Below are 15,776 nucleotides of genomic sequence, written 5' to 3'. Positions count from 1 at the left end.
CATTTTGATCCATTATTCATTAGAAAATGACTCTTTTCCAATAAATCCTTGAAAATTGATTTTTTTTCAATATATTTTAAATCATGCATGATTTCTGCAAAACTATGAAACATGAGAAATATTCACCCGACGTTATCAACTTTTTTCGCGGAATCGGATTCTGTCATTGCATTTGCCTGCACCCCATTTAACACGCCACCCTTTGACACCCTTTCGCATACCCTTTTGAGTGTGTGTGCGAAAGGGGCAATAGGGATTCCATGATCTTCTCGGTGGGAGGGGGTTTGAATTACTGAAAATTTCTCGACGTTGAAAAATGAAAAGTTTTTTGACAGTTTTCACCAAAATATTCTTTTTTCCGGTCGAGTTATTCAGGAGTGCTCAGGCGGGTGAAGGGGTCAAATATTTGGGGAACAGTCGTCATCGGGGAAGGTAATTAAATGGCAACAAAAAAAAAGAAACTGAAAAAAAAAAACATTTATATGAGAAAGAAGTGAAAAAACTCCATAACAAAAAAAAAGCAAAAAAATTTCTTCCTTTAATAAATTTCATTTTTGATATAACGTATCGTGTGGTTTAAGACAAAAACTCTTCATTTTGATTTTTTTGAACAAAAATGAAAATGTCAGAATTTTGAAAACAAAAAATAATTTATTGATAGTTTTTTTGCTGAGATAGAATCACAACGCTATTTTTTTCTAATTTAATCCAAACCTAATATAGTTAGGTTATTGAGAAAAAATTGTGCCGACCCTTGAAGATGGGGAGGAATTTTGTATTCGAGTGTGTCTTATATCTTTTTTTTTTTAAGTTTTTGTTTTTCACGCAAAAACAAGTACCTCAAATAATCCTTTGAATTGTCGATTGTTTTATTATATGAAAAACCTTTGCAGTCGTGATTCTATTGACTTTAAAACATTAGTTTTCGGAGCTGTTTAACGCTATTTTGGGAATCAAAAATTCAAAATTTTCAACACAGTTAGTTATTTTTGTTTTGTTTTTTTTCGTTTTTTTTTCTAGTCAATTTTCTACAAAAAAATGTTTCTAATTTTTCACATTTTTACTATGACTCTCATATATGACTAAAATCTATTTTTTTCGTTCAGATCTTTTTTATCACACCGCGCAGAAAAAAAACGAGACTAATTTGAAAAAAAAATGGTCGGAACATACTGTGTTACTTGCAGTAGCCGGCTATCTTTGTAAAAATTTGAGATCACAGCGCTGAAACCACCAATAGAAACCATTTTGATTTGTAATACACGTAGTGTGCTTTTAGGACTTATCCCGCCTTTTGTACTTTTTTCCTCAGTTTTACAGGTAAATAAACTAAAACGTGCGTATTGATAAAATGTGGTTGCAGAAAATAAAACGGTTTTTGGACGTTTTTATAGTGCAAAAAACTCGTCTGGCGAATCTTAAAACACCATTTAGAGCATATAAAAAAGATAAAACGATTTACCCGAGCATCTTTATTGGCTTTTCATTAAAAATTGAGAAATTTGAAGCAGGCGTGTTATTAAAAAAAACTGCCAAATGCAAACAAAAAATAGTTACTTGTTTTATCCACTGAATACAGACAATAAACTTTTTGATCGGGTCTTGACATCCGCCCTTGACTATTCTGACCGGTCTTTTAGAACTCCGAAGCACGGAGTTGTGTTGCAACTTTCGTCGAGACCAAAATCAGTCCAGCTTGATTCTGGAAAAAGCGTTAAAAGTTTTTGGAATGAAGCAGAAAAGACTTCAACTGAAATTAAGTCAAAATTATCAAGAAGACGAAACACTTTGCCTGATTTTTATCCCGCTGAATTTTCTAGCCGTGAAAGTTTGAATAATCCGATTCTTATTGTGACTTCGAGGCCTCAAAAAGTTAAATTCAAGTTTCCTCCAGAAGTTCAAACTTGTATACCGACTCCAAACCGATTATTTTTACCAAAATCCAAAGCGAAGTTAGAATGGAAACGCGCCCAAAAATTGAGCTCTTTTACAGACCCAGAAGTCCATCAGCTTGTGAACCATTTCAGACCTAAAATTATTGCCTCAGCTGAAACCGAAAATACACGTAGTTCTCGGAAAACAGCACGAAGTGTAAGTTACCTGTTTATCGACGGAAGTTTCATTTAGACCGATCTTCCATTATACTCTGTTATCAAGCTCTTTCAGTTTTTTAAAGAACTTGGCTCTAGCTTCAGGTCTTCCACAACCTGATTCATGGTTCTGTTGCAAAACTTTCATCGAATTTCGATCACAAAATTAATGTAGGCGGGAGCAACAGAAAAAAAAGCTTTATATATCAGAAAAGTGATGAAGAAATAAAAAATGTTTTAGTTTTTTTTAAATGCATGAAACTAAAAAAAATGCTTGAAAATAAAAAAAAAAGCTTCAGAGTTCTTAGTTTGATAAATCAACAATTTTGTTTCTATCTTTCTAAAATGATAAATTTCAACCAGCTATTTACAATTTCAAAACCTTATAACTTTCTTAGAACATAACATAGGCACTTAGCATAAGGGTAAGGCGTTCACATCGCAATCTTTAGAGCGATAAATCGATCCCCTACCATGATAATGATATAGTGTGAGGACGAGCTCTCACTTGACCTCCAGCTTCAGGTCTACCACCAGCCTGGCCGAATTCGGCTGCAAAAGCGGCACCACGTGAAAGTTCTAAACGCAAGAAAAACGGCCTTGAGCCGCACAAAAAGGGCATCGCTCAAAAAAATAATAACTCAGTCTGGAATGTGGGGAAATAAGGGAAACGGACTATGCTTTGACAGACCGCAAAGGCTTTTATAGATCCTCTGCGAATCGCAGAACCGGCAATTTTAATTAATTTTTATTTTGATACAGTTTACTGATGGGCTTGTATTTTCATAATTACAGGGTCAGAGGTTCAAAACCAGCCAGGGCAAACACCAGGCGGCCACTCTCATCCAAAGCATGTGGCGAATGCACGTCAAGAGAAGTGCCTATCTCCACTACAGGTTCGAACTACATCTACTATAAATAAATAACTTAACTATTATTATCCCCCCCCCCCCCCCACACATCCTGCTAATTTTTACAAGTAAAATGTTTGTTCGCATTGTCCAATTGTTATGAAAATTGACACATGGACAAATGAAGCCACGACAAAGGCCAAGTGAACAATTTCCACCCTGGCTAAATCAATTTTAGAGAGGAGATTGTTTACTAGGTTAAAAGCATTTTTTTCGCACCAATCAGATTTGCGCATATCACATGTAGACCATACTGGTTGAATTTTCAGTTGGTCTATAGAGGGAGGAGATTGTTTACATGGGCGCCATGACAAACATATTTTTGTGTCATACTTAATCTTGTTAAACCACAAGTTACACGATGAAATTGATGCTCATGAGAGGTTGGGAGGGGGGGCTTTAAAGTTTCTAATGAAGAATTTAATGAAGGATAATCCATGGATACAGTTTCAATTTTTTTTGTCAAAAGTTCATAGCATTTCATGAACACTAAATGAAGACTTTGAACTTCATCTTCAAGATAATGATAAAATAATGCACCGGGAAAACATTTTACTTCTGTCGCAATTTTTTATGCTGCAATGATTTGTCTGCAAAAACAATGTTTGCGCATTAAATTTCAAAATTTCATGTTAGTTTTTTAATCCTTATTTTTTTCCTTATGTTCACACCATAGGAAGCAGAAATGGGCGGCTGGAATGATTGCGATCTCGTGGATAATGAATGCGAAGCTGAGCAAGATCAGGAAACAATTAGTCAACACCAACAGAAGTCTCATCGACTCCTACAGACTCAGAATGAAGGTATTCATTCAGTCAGCAGTGGTTTGGGGAGGGGGAAGGGATTTGGGGGGGGGGGGGGGGGGGTGGGGGGGAGGGAGTTGGGGATTGTCTATTATGGGTTTTAATGGGTTATTACATCGAACTATATGTTATTATGGGTTATTACATCAAATGAAGGCGTTTCAAAGACTTTTAAAAAAGGTAGTTGGAAAATGTGTTCAATATTTAATTTTTTTTTGCGCCAAAAATGAATAGTTCTATCAAAGAAAGAGGAATATATGTGTTCGGTGTGTTTTTCTGTTGACACCAATTTTAAAAGAATGTTTCCAGGGGATAGAACCGGTGATATTCATGGCACCGGCCGGGTGCGCACACCACTATATTAACCAGACACGAGGCTGCTTACTCTGGTAACTTCATATTTTGATGCTGAAAGTGTAACAAAATTATTTATGTGTGGCGACTTACCCAGCACTACTAAATTGATCAGAAATGAATTGAGGCAATATAATTGGCCTTACCCGCAACTAGTTTCAACCAGTCTTACAAAAAATGAGAAAAAAAAAGATTTCAACCAATTGATAATCGATTATAATCTCTCTTTTTGAAATCAATTATAATCAGATTATAAAATTATGTTACCATATAACCAATTACAACCGATTAACTTTATCCAAGTTACTATTTTATTTGTGTTGCAAAAAAAATCAATTATAATCGTTATAATCGATTATAATTGTTTATAAACATTTTTATTTTCCCATTTTGTCTCCGACTTTCCACCTGAAATGCTTAGATTTTATGCTTTTTGTAGACGTTCGAAAAATGTTTTAATGGTTTTCGAATCAATTCAAATTTATAACGCTTTCTTTTTCTTTTCTCCTTGATTATAGCTGTTTCATGATACACATTTTAAGATTTTTTGACCACCAAAGTATCAGCACACTGCTTTAGTTTCTTGATTTATATAGAATAATTGTATTTCTCCCACCGTGGGATTCTTTCATCTAATATGAAGGGATCTCTATGAAACTTTTTTTTGTGGTAAAACTTTGTGTTCAGATGAACCAAAGAGTGATAATACATCTCAATTTAAGAGATTTTTGACAGAAAAAAGGATTCTAATCTATCATAATTGATTATCATTGATTATAAAAGATTATGAGAGTATAAGAGATTATATGAGATTATAGGAGATTTTCGGAAAAATTATAATCAACTATAGTTGATTAATTTTTCTTATAATTTCACACTAAATTTTTTCATTATAACACTCTAAATTTAATAATTTCGGAAAAGTTATAATCAATTATAGTTGATTATTTTTTCTTAAAATTTCACATTAAATTTTTTCATTATAACACTCTATAACACGCCAAATAACAGTCTAAATTTGGCGCTTATAATTAATTATAATTTTGATAAAAGTACAATTATAATTGTTTTATAATTGATTATGTTCCCGTTTTACTTCAATTCGTTATCAATTCCATATACTACTCAAACTTTTAACACTTAAATTTTGATCTTATCAGGCTAAAACTGGAAAATTTTGTGAATATTTCAATTAAGTTGTCAAATTGAATTAAAGCATGCAATTTTTTCTTATTATTTTATTATTTTATGCCAAACTTATCACTTTGTTTTTAAATAGCTTTAAAAAAACTTCAACTTTTTTGTTTTCGCCTAGCTTAAAAACAAAAATTCATAACAAAACATCGCCTAGAACTAAGGGAGCGGTGATGAAGTGGTTGCGTCTCCGCTTCTCAATCGAAATGTCGGATGTTTTGGGCCAAGCATGATCCGTGCTCGTTGCTTGAGAGTGAGGCAACATTACCCAGCCCAGGAAAATAAAGCAAAAAATGCATTTAGTTTTTAAGCAGATGCACAACAGCGGTTCGCCAGCTCGTATCTTGATCCTTGTCCTCATGATTGAATGGTCTGTTTTAAGTTTGATAACAAAAAATTCCACACAAATGAAAATCACATTTCACGACCCCACAAATTTGACATAAAATTTTTATATCTTCGCGAGATCCCTCAGATTTTTAAAACTCACAGTTGATTCCCTTAAACTCATTTTTTTGCGGTAATTAATTCTTCTCGAGTGACTTTGGAGAAAAAAGTGTTTCTCAAGAAAAATTTTAATCAGAGCTACAGAGAGCTAGAGCCAGCCAAAAAGATTTTTTTACCACAAACTATTGAGCTTAAGGTATTTGCTTTTGAGTTTTGCAACCCTAACGGTTCCCGCGGCGATGAAACGTAAAGTTATATAATATTTTGTCAAATTTCATTATGATTATGAACGGTATCGATTTGCACTGCATATCGGGAATTCGAGTTTGATTAAAGGCAAAAAATGTTTTAATGTTTTATGCGTTTTTTTAATCAAATAATCTATGTCAACAACTAATTAAGATTCCTAAAATGACAGTTAAGAAAATGAATTTTTGCCCTGATACAATCAGTCTTGTTTCAGTTACTATCGTCAACTTGGGATGAAATGAAGGCGAATCAAAGAATTATCATTCACATACCGTCACTTGGTGAGTTTCCGAAAGAAAATATTGAACAAGCCGAAAATTTTACTTCTTAGATGCAAAGGCTCGTATTTTTTCTTTGTTTCTGCGCCTTTGTGTGAAGCGAGAATTATATAGAAAAAATTTCACAGCTAACATCACTGTTTTTGTGAGGCGATTGTTACAAATTATACTCTCGAACTTAATAAGTGAACGATTAAATCCACATTTTTTCATCGGCTAATTGAACGTTTTCAGGCCACAGTGCGCGTGTGCGCTACACCCTCGAAGATATGGCACTAGAGCAGAGTCGTCAAATGGGCCGATTGTGTGACTTAGCCGACCCGAATGTGAAAATAATCTACATATCACCTGTGCCTGTTAGTGAGGAGTTCCAGCAATACTTCTCAAAACTGTTGGGTTTGAAGCCAGCTGTCCTTTCTGGAGATGTGGAACATCAGACCCAGATGGACGAAAGATTCACCATTATCGTTCCAGACGCATTGGAGAGTTTTCCCGTAAGAGGGCTACTTAATACTTTTTGGCTCTTCTTGCTAATTCCGCCCAAACAGCAAACACTAAAACCAGAAATGACAAAGCTCAAATCTGATTGGTTAAATCCGCTTTAAAATATAATTAGAACAACTCGTGAAGTTAGTTTTTAATGGGTTATAAACTATTTTGGGTGGAGTAAGTACAAATAACGCCCTCTTTTTCGAACAAAAAATTGAATTAAGTGAGCTAATCGGTTTTATGAATACCAATGGAATCTGCGCCCTGCGGGAACAAAATTTGAGAGAAGTGTTGAATTAAATTAATGGGGCTATTTGCATGACAGACGTATCGAATAGGCTAAATATCTCGTCCAACCAGCGCTTTTTAAACCGTTGAAAACTGATTGATTATCTCGCTTACTTCTGTCCAAATTTTGAATTAGGCCTAATTGGCTGAAAAAAAAATCGGGTATTCGGTCCTTCTTTTAAGACGGATCCCACCTGAAACGCACGTTTATGTATGTCTCAGGTCTTCCCTCAGCATATTTTGATTTAAAAAACCAAATACTTTATAAGTTGGTTTTCAAAAACTATCAACTTATCTTCAACTTTGATGGAGAATTTTGGAAAAGTCTGACTTGAATGTTGTTTTAGAACCACAGCATGTGTCTGACCTCCCTGATCAAGTACAGTCCACTAACTGTGAAGAGAATCCAGAACCTGGTGGCCGGAAACTCCGCCTACATAGTGCCAGGAGTAATCCACAGGGACGAACTGCACCTGTCCGACTTATTAGGTGGGGGTTCTCACTAATAAAAAGAAGCGATAAGAGTTCCAGAAGGGATAAAAGTTCTCATTGTAATGATGATGATGATTAGAATGAGAGCAATAATTACTTCTAGCGGCGAAAGAGGATGTTATAGAATGTAGATCTGTTATATTTCAATATAGATTGGTTATATTGTAAAATTTACCTATATAATTACCTAGGATTATTTTGCAAGATAACCATCCTCTATTGATGGATCTTCTGTAACCACAAGAAATTATCGTAGTTCTCATTCCATTTATTACGACGAAATCATCCACGAAGACTATCTTTGGAACTGGAAACCAAAAAATTAGCAAAATCACAGTCGACATAAAATTTCGTACAATGTTGCAAGCAAGAGTCTGTTCATTTTAGATGTACCAGTACTTGGCCCTGAACCCGACGTGGCTAACAGTTACGCTACAAAGTCTGGCCTGAAACGAATATTTGTTGCTGCAAAGGTAAAATTAATTTGGTTAAACCACCGAAACTATTAAAGAAAACGAAGAATCATTTAAAAAATTTACTCAGAGGGCTGTATTTCCAATCTACTCACTAAAACAAAATTGCAAAAAAATCTGCGTCGAGAAAAAATTTATGGCATTCAAAATAAAAACTAGAAGAAATAGATCAAAACTTTTTAGGTCAGCCATTTGATTTTTCGAACCCTGCCGAAACGCCAGAAAGAACATTTTGGCAAAACTTGTAAAACTTGCAACAATTTTTTTGAAAAACATGCCGTTTCAAAGCATTTATTTAAAAAATTTTGAAAATTTCGAACAAAAATTGGGTGTTGGTTGTTATTGTGGCGAGGCTTGGTTGGTCAAAAACGGCTGTCGTAATATAGTAATAATAAGAGGGCCCTTCGGAGAAGTTAGGCCATTTGAAATTACCCCCCCCCCCGCCGCCCAATCTCGCACCCTCCCATCTCGACGGCGCGCCAATGAACTAAATAAAACTAAATAAAACGAATTTTTTTTTTGAGCAAACTGTCACTAAGTAAAACTGATCAACGCGAACCTTCATCTAAAATCACTTCTGGTTGGTTTTTAAAAAATGTTTGTTCAGGTAGACCAACCTCCCTGTGAGTTTGACATCCATTCACTGGACCAACTGACGGAGTCGCTGGCACAACTAGTGACAGAACACCTGGACAACAAACTCTGGCTACTCAAGATAGACGACGAGTTCAACGGACGGGGCATCGCTGTGTGTCCTGTGAACGAACACTTGAAGTGCTTCCAGTGGGCTAAGAAACAGCAGATGCGATATGGGGACAAATGGAACAAGAAATGGGCACATGTTAGTTCAGAAACTGTATAATAGTCAAATTTAGAGCAATTCATTCATGAGTTATTTGTCTATTATACTTCGGCAGGGGTGGATTCAGGATTTTCGATCTAGGATTTAAAAAAAGGAGGGGGATTTTGTAGTTTTGTCGATCTTTTTGTAGTAATTTGAGGAGGGGGTTGCTGAGTTTTTGTCGATCTGGTGCTTGAAAACCTTTTTCATCGTTTTGAGAACTGTTTCAAAAATGAGAGCACCGCTTCGAACATTCCCTTTCGTCCCTCTCCTGGTCCAGAATTAGTTTAACTTGGCGACAAAGGCGCATTTAAACTTTGGATTGATCGGCCCAAAATGGGTGGCGTACAGTTTACACCGGCGGTGAAGACGTCAAAATAAGATATATCGGATGCAGCGTCCTTAATTGTAATCTGAAAGTTGCGAGTTTTTCAAAAAAAAACAAGTCAGTCCGTGTTCTTTTCTGCTTAGTTGCATTCATTGTCTCTTTTGCAACTGCATGTTGACTATGTTTATTTTGGCGAGAGCTCAGCCCTCAAAAAGAACTCCCACTCTCGAAGTTATAGATTAAAATGCTAGCAACAAATTAGCATATAACTTTTTTACTACTACATATATGTAAGTTGATCTTATAAACATACGTATTTTTTCAGGAGCCCGCTTTCCAGAAGATTCTAGAAGAAATTCCAGAAATTCTAGCAACCCACACCAAGCCAGCCAACACTGACGCGTACCCCACCTGGGAAAAATTCCTGGACGCTTTTCTGGAAAAGGGGGGCGTTATTGAAGCGTACCCTTCGTCTGAAAACACAACTGCTATCAGAGTTGACGTTTTAATTGAACCGACTGGAACCATTCAAATTGTGTCACAAGGTAGTGATTTTATTTCATCTTCAATTTGTCAACAAATATACATTTTTTATTTTCAATTCAACAAAAAAAAATCATTCTCGTTTGTTTTTCAGCAGGCATACATGGATTGAAAATCCGTGATTTTTCTCGGAGCAACTGTTTTAGTGGACTTCATATTTTACTCATTTATAAAATGTGGTCGGATAATTCATAAATAGTCTCTCGATGTTTTTTTATTTTGCCTAGCTATAAAAATCAAACTCGCTCCAAAATGAAGTAAAAATAATTCCAAAGATAATTGGGCGTTACGTCTCATTTTTGAGGTAAAATTCAGGTTTCATTGTAAAAATTCAGCTCATCATTGTAAAAATCAGGTTTTATTGTATAAGCAGCACCATTGGCTGTATCATACACAGAAAACAAGTGTCTGATTTGTAGGAGATCAAATTCACGCCGAGACTCAATTTTCATGTTGGGGCACTACAGTTCCCCAGTGTTCAATCGAATCGAAACAACTGAACGAGGCCACAATGAAGATAGCCGAGACATGTAAGAATTACGCAATCATCGGTTACGTCACCATCGACTTCGTCACCTTCATTGACCCTGTAAATGACATGCAGCAGTTGTGGGCGATTGACCTGAACCTTGGCTTCAGTGACCAGCTGTCGTTGACTAATCTGACCAAGTATGTGTCCAATGCAGTGTTTGATCCCGACAACTCTCTGTTGACAGTGAGTGCACCGCCCAACAGAGTTGCCAGCAAGCATCGCAGACGAAGGCGAGAAGAGAAGGCGAGTCACTAATTCTGTTACTATTTTTTACCTAGAAATATATTCATTAAACAAAAAAGTTCATTTCGCGCTAAAATGTTGCAATTGTTTATCAGAAATTTCTTTTTTTTTCAGTTTTGTCAGAAATGTCAGCAAACAAAATTAAATTTACTCGCGAAGAAAAAAATGTTCACAAAGCTTAATTCTGCTGCGATGGTTTTAACCAAAAAAAGAAAGATATAAATTTTTGTGATGCCTATAAAGCTGACGGAAAAGTAGATCCAAAAGGAAATCTTAGAGCTTTTACTCAGATTATGCAATTTCAATGTAGCTTTTAATTCATCTTCGGTTCTCTTCTCTGACTCGTGACTTGTTGCAGGAGTTCAGTCCGAATAGATATGCAGTGTTGAGCACCCGCCTCTTCCACTCGAACATGAGTGTCATTCACTACTCCGTCTTCTTCCAGATGTGCAGGGCACAGGGCATAGGCTACGACCTCAAAGAACGACAGGTGAGAACTGGCTGCTGCTGTTATTAGTGATTAATTCTTGAGTACAGAACTGATTTTGCGATAGAAAAAATTGGTAACATTTTTAGGGTTTTTTTTTTAATTTTAATTTTTTTGAATTTTTTTCTTGTTGTCCGAAAAAACGCTTGTCATACAGTTTTCATAGTATGCGAGTTGTATGATTAACATTTTTTCTATAGAAAAACTGCACTGAATTGTACCAGATTTCCCCGTAACTGTTGTTCATCCTAGTCCATCAAAGAAGGTTAGCTTACAAGATCTTGCAAGAACTGCGCAAAAATCTTTAAAAGAAGATGCATCTCATTTTAAGATCTTACAAGACAATCGCTTTTCATAACTGTTATTTTAGCAAAAACTTTGAAGATATGATATTTTATGGGGGAAAGCTTTACGGGCGAAGACATTTTATAGCGTTTGAGGAAGAAGGAAGCAGTACCTGTAACGTTCAAATGCTTGAATAAATCACCAAAAGAACAGAGAAATAACAACACTGCTCGTATCAGGGCAAAGCTCTGAATGTTCCGACTCCCATTTAAGGTTTATGGAGCAGTAATAACTTTTTTTAAAAAAAATGTAATAAGAAAATGAATTTTTTTTTCTAAAAGTTTTTTCTATTAAAATCATCCCCCCACGCCATATAAACCCCAAAAGAATAAATTTCGCTCCTTGTAACAAATGAATTATGGCAAATAAGCTTCTTTCAACCAACTTGGAACGGTTTCTAAGAGGATTAAATCTCCGTCGCGCGTTAATAGCGCGAAATGTATCTCGAGTTAATTGTCCCAAATTGGCAAAAATGGCAATCTTAAACCCCCATAACTTTACGAAAAATGATCTCAGATGAAACATTTTTCAAATTTAAGCTCAGGACAACAATAGTTTTTGATTGATTTGAAGAAACTCCGTCAAAAATGCTAGTTAAAAAGTCCAACTTTGTCTGAAGAAAAAAAACCCACACCGACCACAAATATTCCGTTACTTTCGTGTCGAAAGTCGGAACAACAAACTGCTCGTATCAGGGCGAAGCCTTGAATGTGTCGACTGCCTTCTAAGGTTTATGGAGCAGTAATAACTTGGATATCATTAACAAATTAAACGTCAAAAAAACGAGCAAATTTTTCTAAATTTTGAAATTTTTTTCGGTAAAAAAGATCCCGCTACACGCCATATGAACTACAAAAGAATAAATTTTGCTCCTTGTACCAAATCAATTATGGCTAAAAAGCTTCATTAAACCAATTTGGAACGATTTCTAAGACAGATTAAATCTCTGTCACGCGTTAATAGCGCGAAATATATCGTGCGTTAATAGTCCTAAATTGGCCAAATTGACAATGTTCAAACTCCTATAACTTTACGAAAAAAAAATCACAGGTGAAATATATTTCCAAACTTAGGTTCAGGACAACATTAGCTTTCGATGGATAAAAAAAATCCGTCGAAAATGGCTAGTTAAAAAGTCGAAAGTTGTCTGAAGAAAAAAAAAACCACCCCGAGCACAAATATTCCGTTACTTTCGTTAAGAAAGTCGGAACAACAAGACTGCTCGTATCAGGGCGAAACTCTGAATGTAAAGACCACCTTTTAAGGTCTATAGAGCAGTTATAACATGAAAAAATTAAATGTAATAAAAAAAGATGAATTATATGTTAATTTCATATTTTATGTGAAAATCATCCCCCTACACACCATATAAAGTACAAAGTGATAAAATTCGATGAAATGCCATAATTGATTTGATAATAACAAATCAAATATGGCAAATAAGCTTCCTTCAACCAATTTAGAACGATTTTAAGACAAACTTTATTTGTAAATTTCATTGCATCAACAACATACAAGACATCTCAAGCTAAGTGATTCTTTTGCTCAAAAATATTACGTAAGTAACCAAAACATAATTCTTAACATCTATAGAAGTGCGAAAACAGAAAAATTTGGAGTAACATTGCAAGAAAAATCAAAAAAAAAGTTTTTAAAAGTTTCAATTTGAACTGCATAAATTATAGCCACAGACTGAAACTTTTTACTTCAGAAAAATTAAATTTTTGCATTCAAGTTGAAGTTTATTGAATTTGTTCAAACCGAACATTGTTTGCAAGTTCAAATGACAACTTTTTTAGACTTAAGTCAAAAAAAATCGCAATAGCTTTTTTTCTGGCGGCTATTAAAATTTTTTAATTTAGTTATATTGCAAGAACTTGCAAGATTCTTACAAGACAACAACTCTTTTTCAAGATTCTTGCAAGGTAATCGCTATCTTGCAGTATCTTGCAAAATCTTGCAGGATAACCATCGTTGATCAACTCGGGCAGTCTGCTGTTGGTTGGTGAGAGCGAAACAAAAAGAAAAGGTACACCCCCAAAAGGATCCAAAACAATGAAGCGAACAAACTGAAAGCAGAGTGATGTTTCATTTTTCGAAAACAGGAGGAAACAATTCAGTATAAATATTGTTAAATTCTCTTGAATTGCAGCAATATCTCTTTGAGCTAATTCATTCTTCTACACACTATTAACTTCAAAATTGGGTAATTATCAATTGGGAGAGTTTGAACCAAAAACAGTTTCTATTTTTGATAGCTTTGTGTCTCAAAAGCGATAAATATAAGGCCAAGAGAAAAAGTTTTCACCTTGGTCGACCTAAAAAGTACCATTGAAGGGTACCAAAAGGAAATTCTATTAAATGGCCAATTTGGTATCCTTGGTAATGTATTTTCAATTATTGTAAAATTTTGCGATAGTTTTAGGTTAGAAAATTTCCCAACTTGTTCACGCTTGCATACTTTGTTGAAGTTAAGACCATCAAAAGCGTTTTCGTAAGTGGATTTTCAGAACAAAAATTCGAAAATAGGACTGGCACAAATGCATGAGTTCAGTATACACATGCTTTAGGGCTGTGTGTTCACTCTGCTTGACAGCTACAGCAGACAGAGTGTGGGCATGTTGTGTCTGCATGAACAACTTCCCTCCGCCCTCGCCACCTTCGCCAGGAACCTCCACGTGCTCCACCACGAACTCTCCTCTCCCGCCATGCAGGGACACACCAACTTCCACGTCAGCTATATTACTATTACGTCATAACGGAAACTTCCAGCTTCTATTGTTTATGCTAAATTGTTGGCAATATCTTTTTGGTCAACGAATCTGAACGAAATTAGTTAGCCTGAAACTGCTCGTTTTGACGTAGTGTTTCATCTTATAGAGAGTTGCAAAAAGTTCGGACAGACAGAAATAATTAAAACGCGCAATCTGCCAATTTTGAGCAATTTTTGCATGCATTTTTGAATTTTCAGGTGACATAGAGACATACTTTCTGTCTGAAAAATTAGCTTTTGCATGTAAAAAATGTCTGAAAAAGGTAATTTGCTCTTTTTAATTGTTTTTGTCTCTCCGAACTTTTTGCTACTAATTAAACGTTATAACGGAAATTTCCAGCTTCTATTGTTAATGCCAAATTGCTGGCAATATGTTTTTGGTCAACGAATCTGAAAAAAAATTAGTTAACCTAAAACTGCTCAGTTTGACGTAGTACTTCATCTTATAACTGAATTCTACAGGTAAAAATGGTTTCCGAAAAATTAATTAACCTGGAATGTTTTTGACCTATTAAGACGGTCAAGGTCAGCAATATTGTCAACAATTTGGCATTAACTAAAAAAACTCAAAAAAAAAACGTAAATATATAGAGAGTTGCAAAAATTTGGAACAGACAGAAATAATTAAAAAAAGCAAATGACTTTTTTCTGCCAACTTCAGCATAAAACGCTAATTTTCCAGACAAAAAATATGCCTCAAGGTCACCTAATAATTAAATTGACATGCAAACATCCTCGATAACTGACAGATTGCTCTTTTTAGTTATTTCTGTCCGTTCCAGTTGTTGCAATTTGTTGTTCTATTTGTATTTGAGGCTCGCCGAAAAGTCATTAGTGATTGTTTTTTAATTTAGGCTGTGATCAAGGATATCGAGGAGATTCTAGGAGTGGCTGTTGTGAACGAAGAGCTACAGAAACAGATAGTCGACAAAGATGAGAAAACAGCAAATAAGGCTGAAGATCTGAAAAAAGCAGACGCCAATAAGGCTGTTTCCATTCAGGAAAAATAAAGCAGTCAAACAACTAGAAGTAATTCGATCTTACCACTTGCAAATTTCGACAAAAAAACTTTCTATTCTAAGCGAAGATATGGAAGCATTCGAGCAAAACGGATAATTTCTGTTTATCTTGCATATTAAACTAATAGCATGATAAAAATTACACAATCCATTGTAAAATTTAGAATTACAAAAAAAGTATCGGATTGTAAATGCCAAAAAAGGAATGAAGTTATTTGCCATAATTATATGTTCTAAAATTTTTAGCTCTGATTTTTGCACTACAATTATGTCCTAACCTAACTAAAACTAAGGTACCTTAGTTTTAGTTAGGTTAGGACATAATTGTGGTGCAAAAATCAGAGCTAAAAATTCTAGAACTTGAAATACTGGCTATCGTTCCATTATACGTACAGCCATCATCTAATGGCAAAAATTAGATATCATTAATAATAATTGTTCCGACTTTTGTAACAAAAGTAACGTAATATTTCTGCTCGGGGTTGTTTTTTTCTTCAGACAAGTTCTGATTTTTTAACAGCCATTTATGACGGAGTTTATTTTATATCATTCAAAAAGTATTGTTTTCCTGAGCCTAAATTTGAAAAGATGTTTCAC

At 35.0% G+C, this 15,776-nt stretch overlaps 1 protein-coding gene across 2 annotated transcripts in view; it reads left to right on the top strand.

The window, feature by feature from the left end:
- Positions 1-15,413, top strand: part of LOC134838933 (IQ domain-containing protein H-like) — a 36,642-nt gene extending 21,229 nt beyond the window's left edge. Inside the window, exons 11-23 of one of the 2 annotated variants that reach the window (XM_063854286.1) lie at positions 2,886-2,986; positions 3,678-3,804; positions 6,263-6,329; positions 6,561-6,820; positions 7,451-7,592; positions 7,983-8,068; positions 8,676-8,909; positions 9,563-9,782; positions 10,200-10,555; positions 10,914-11,045; positions 13,958-14,119; positions 15,015-15,113; positions 15,147-15,413. In XM_063854286.1, coding sequence (XP_063710356.1) covers positions 2,886-2,986; positions 3,678-3,804; positions 6,263-6,329; positions 6,561-6,820; positions 7,451-7,592; positions 7,983-8,068; positions 8,676-8,909; positions 9,563-9,782; positions 10,200-10,555; positions 10,914-11,045; positions 13,958-14,119; positions 15,015-15,113; positions 15,147-15,170 — 2,010 coding nt within the window. In that variant the 3' untranslated portion in view covers positions 15,171-15,413. Of the gene's footprint in view, positions 1-2,885; positions 2,987-3,677; positions 3,805-6,262; positions 6,330-6,560; positions 6,821-7,450; positions 7,593-7,982; positions 8,069-8,675; positions 8,910-9,562; positions 9,783-10,199; positions 10,556-10,913; positions 11,046-13,957; positions 14,120-15,014 lie in introns of both variants that reach the window. The other variant, XM_063854285.1, reaches the window with a different exon arrangement.
- Positions 15,414-15,776: the final 363 nt, after the last annotated feature.

The sequence above is a fragment of the Symsagittifera roscoffensis genome, chromosome 2 (assembly GCF_963678635.1).
Source record: "Symsagittifera roscoffensis chromosome 2, txSymRosc1.1, whole genome shotgun sequence".
Taxonomy (NCBI): domain Eukaryota; kingdom Metazoa; phylum Xenacoelomorpha; order Acoela; family Convolutidae; genus Symsagittifera; species Symsagittifera roscoffensis.
Note: the sequence above shows the minus strand (reverse complement) of the source record. Positions and strands in the feature narration are given on the sequence as shown.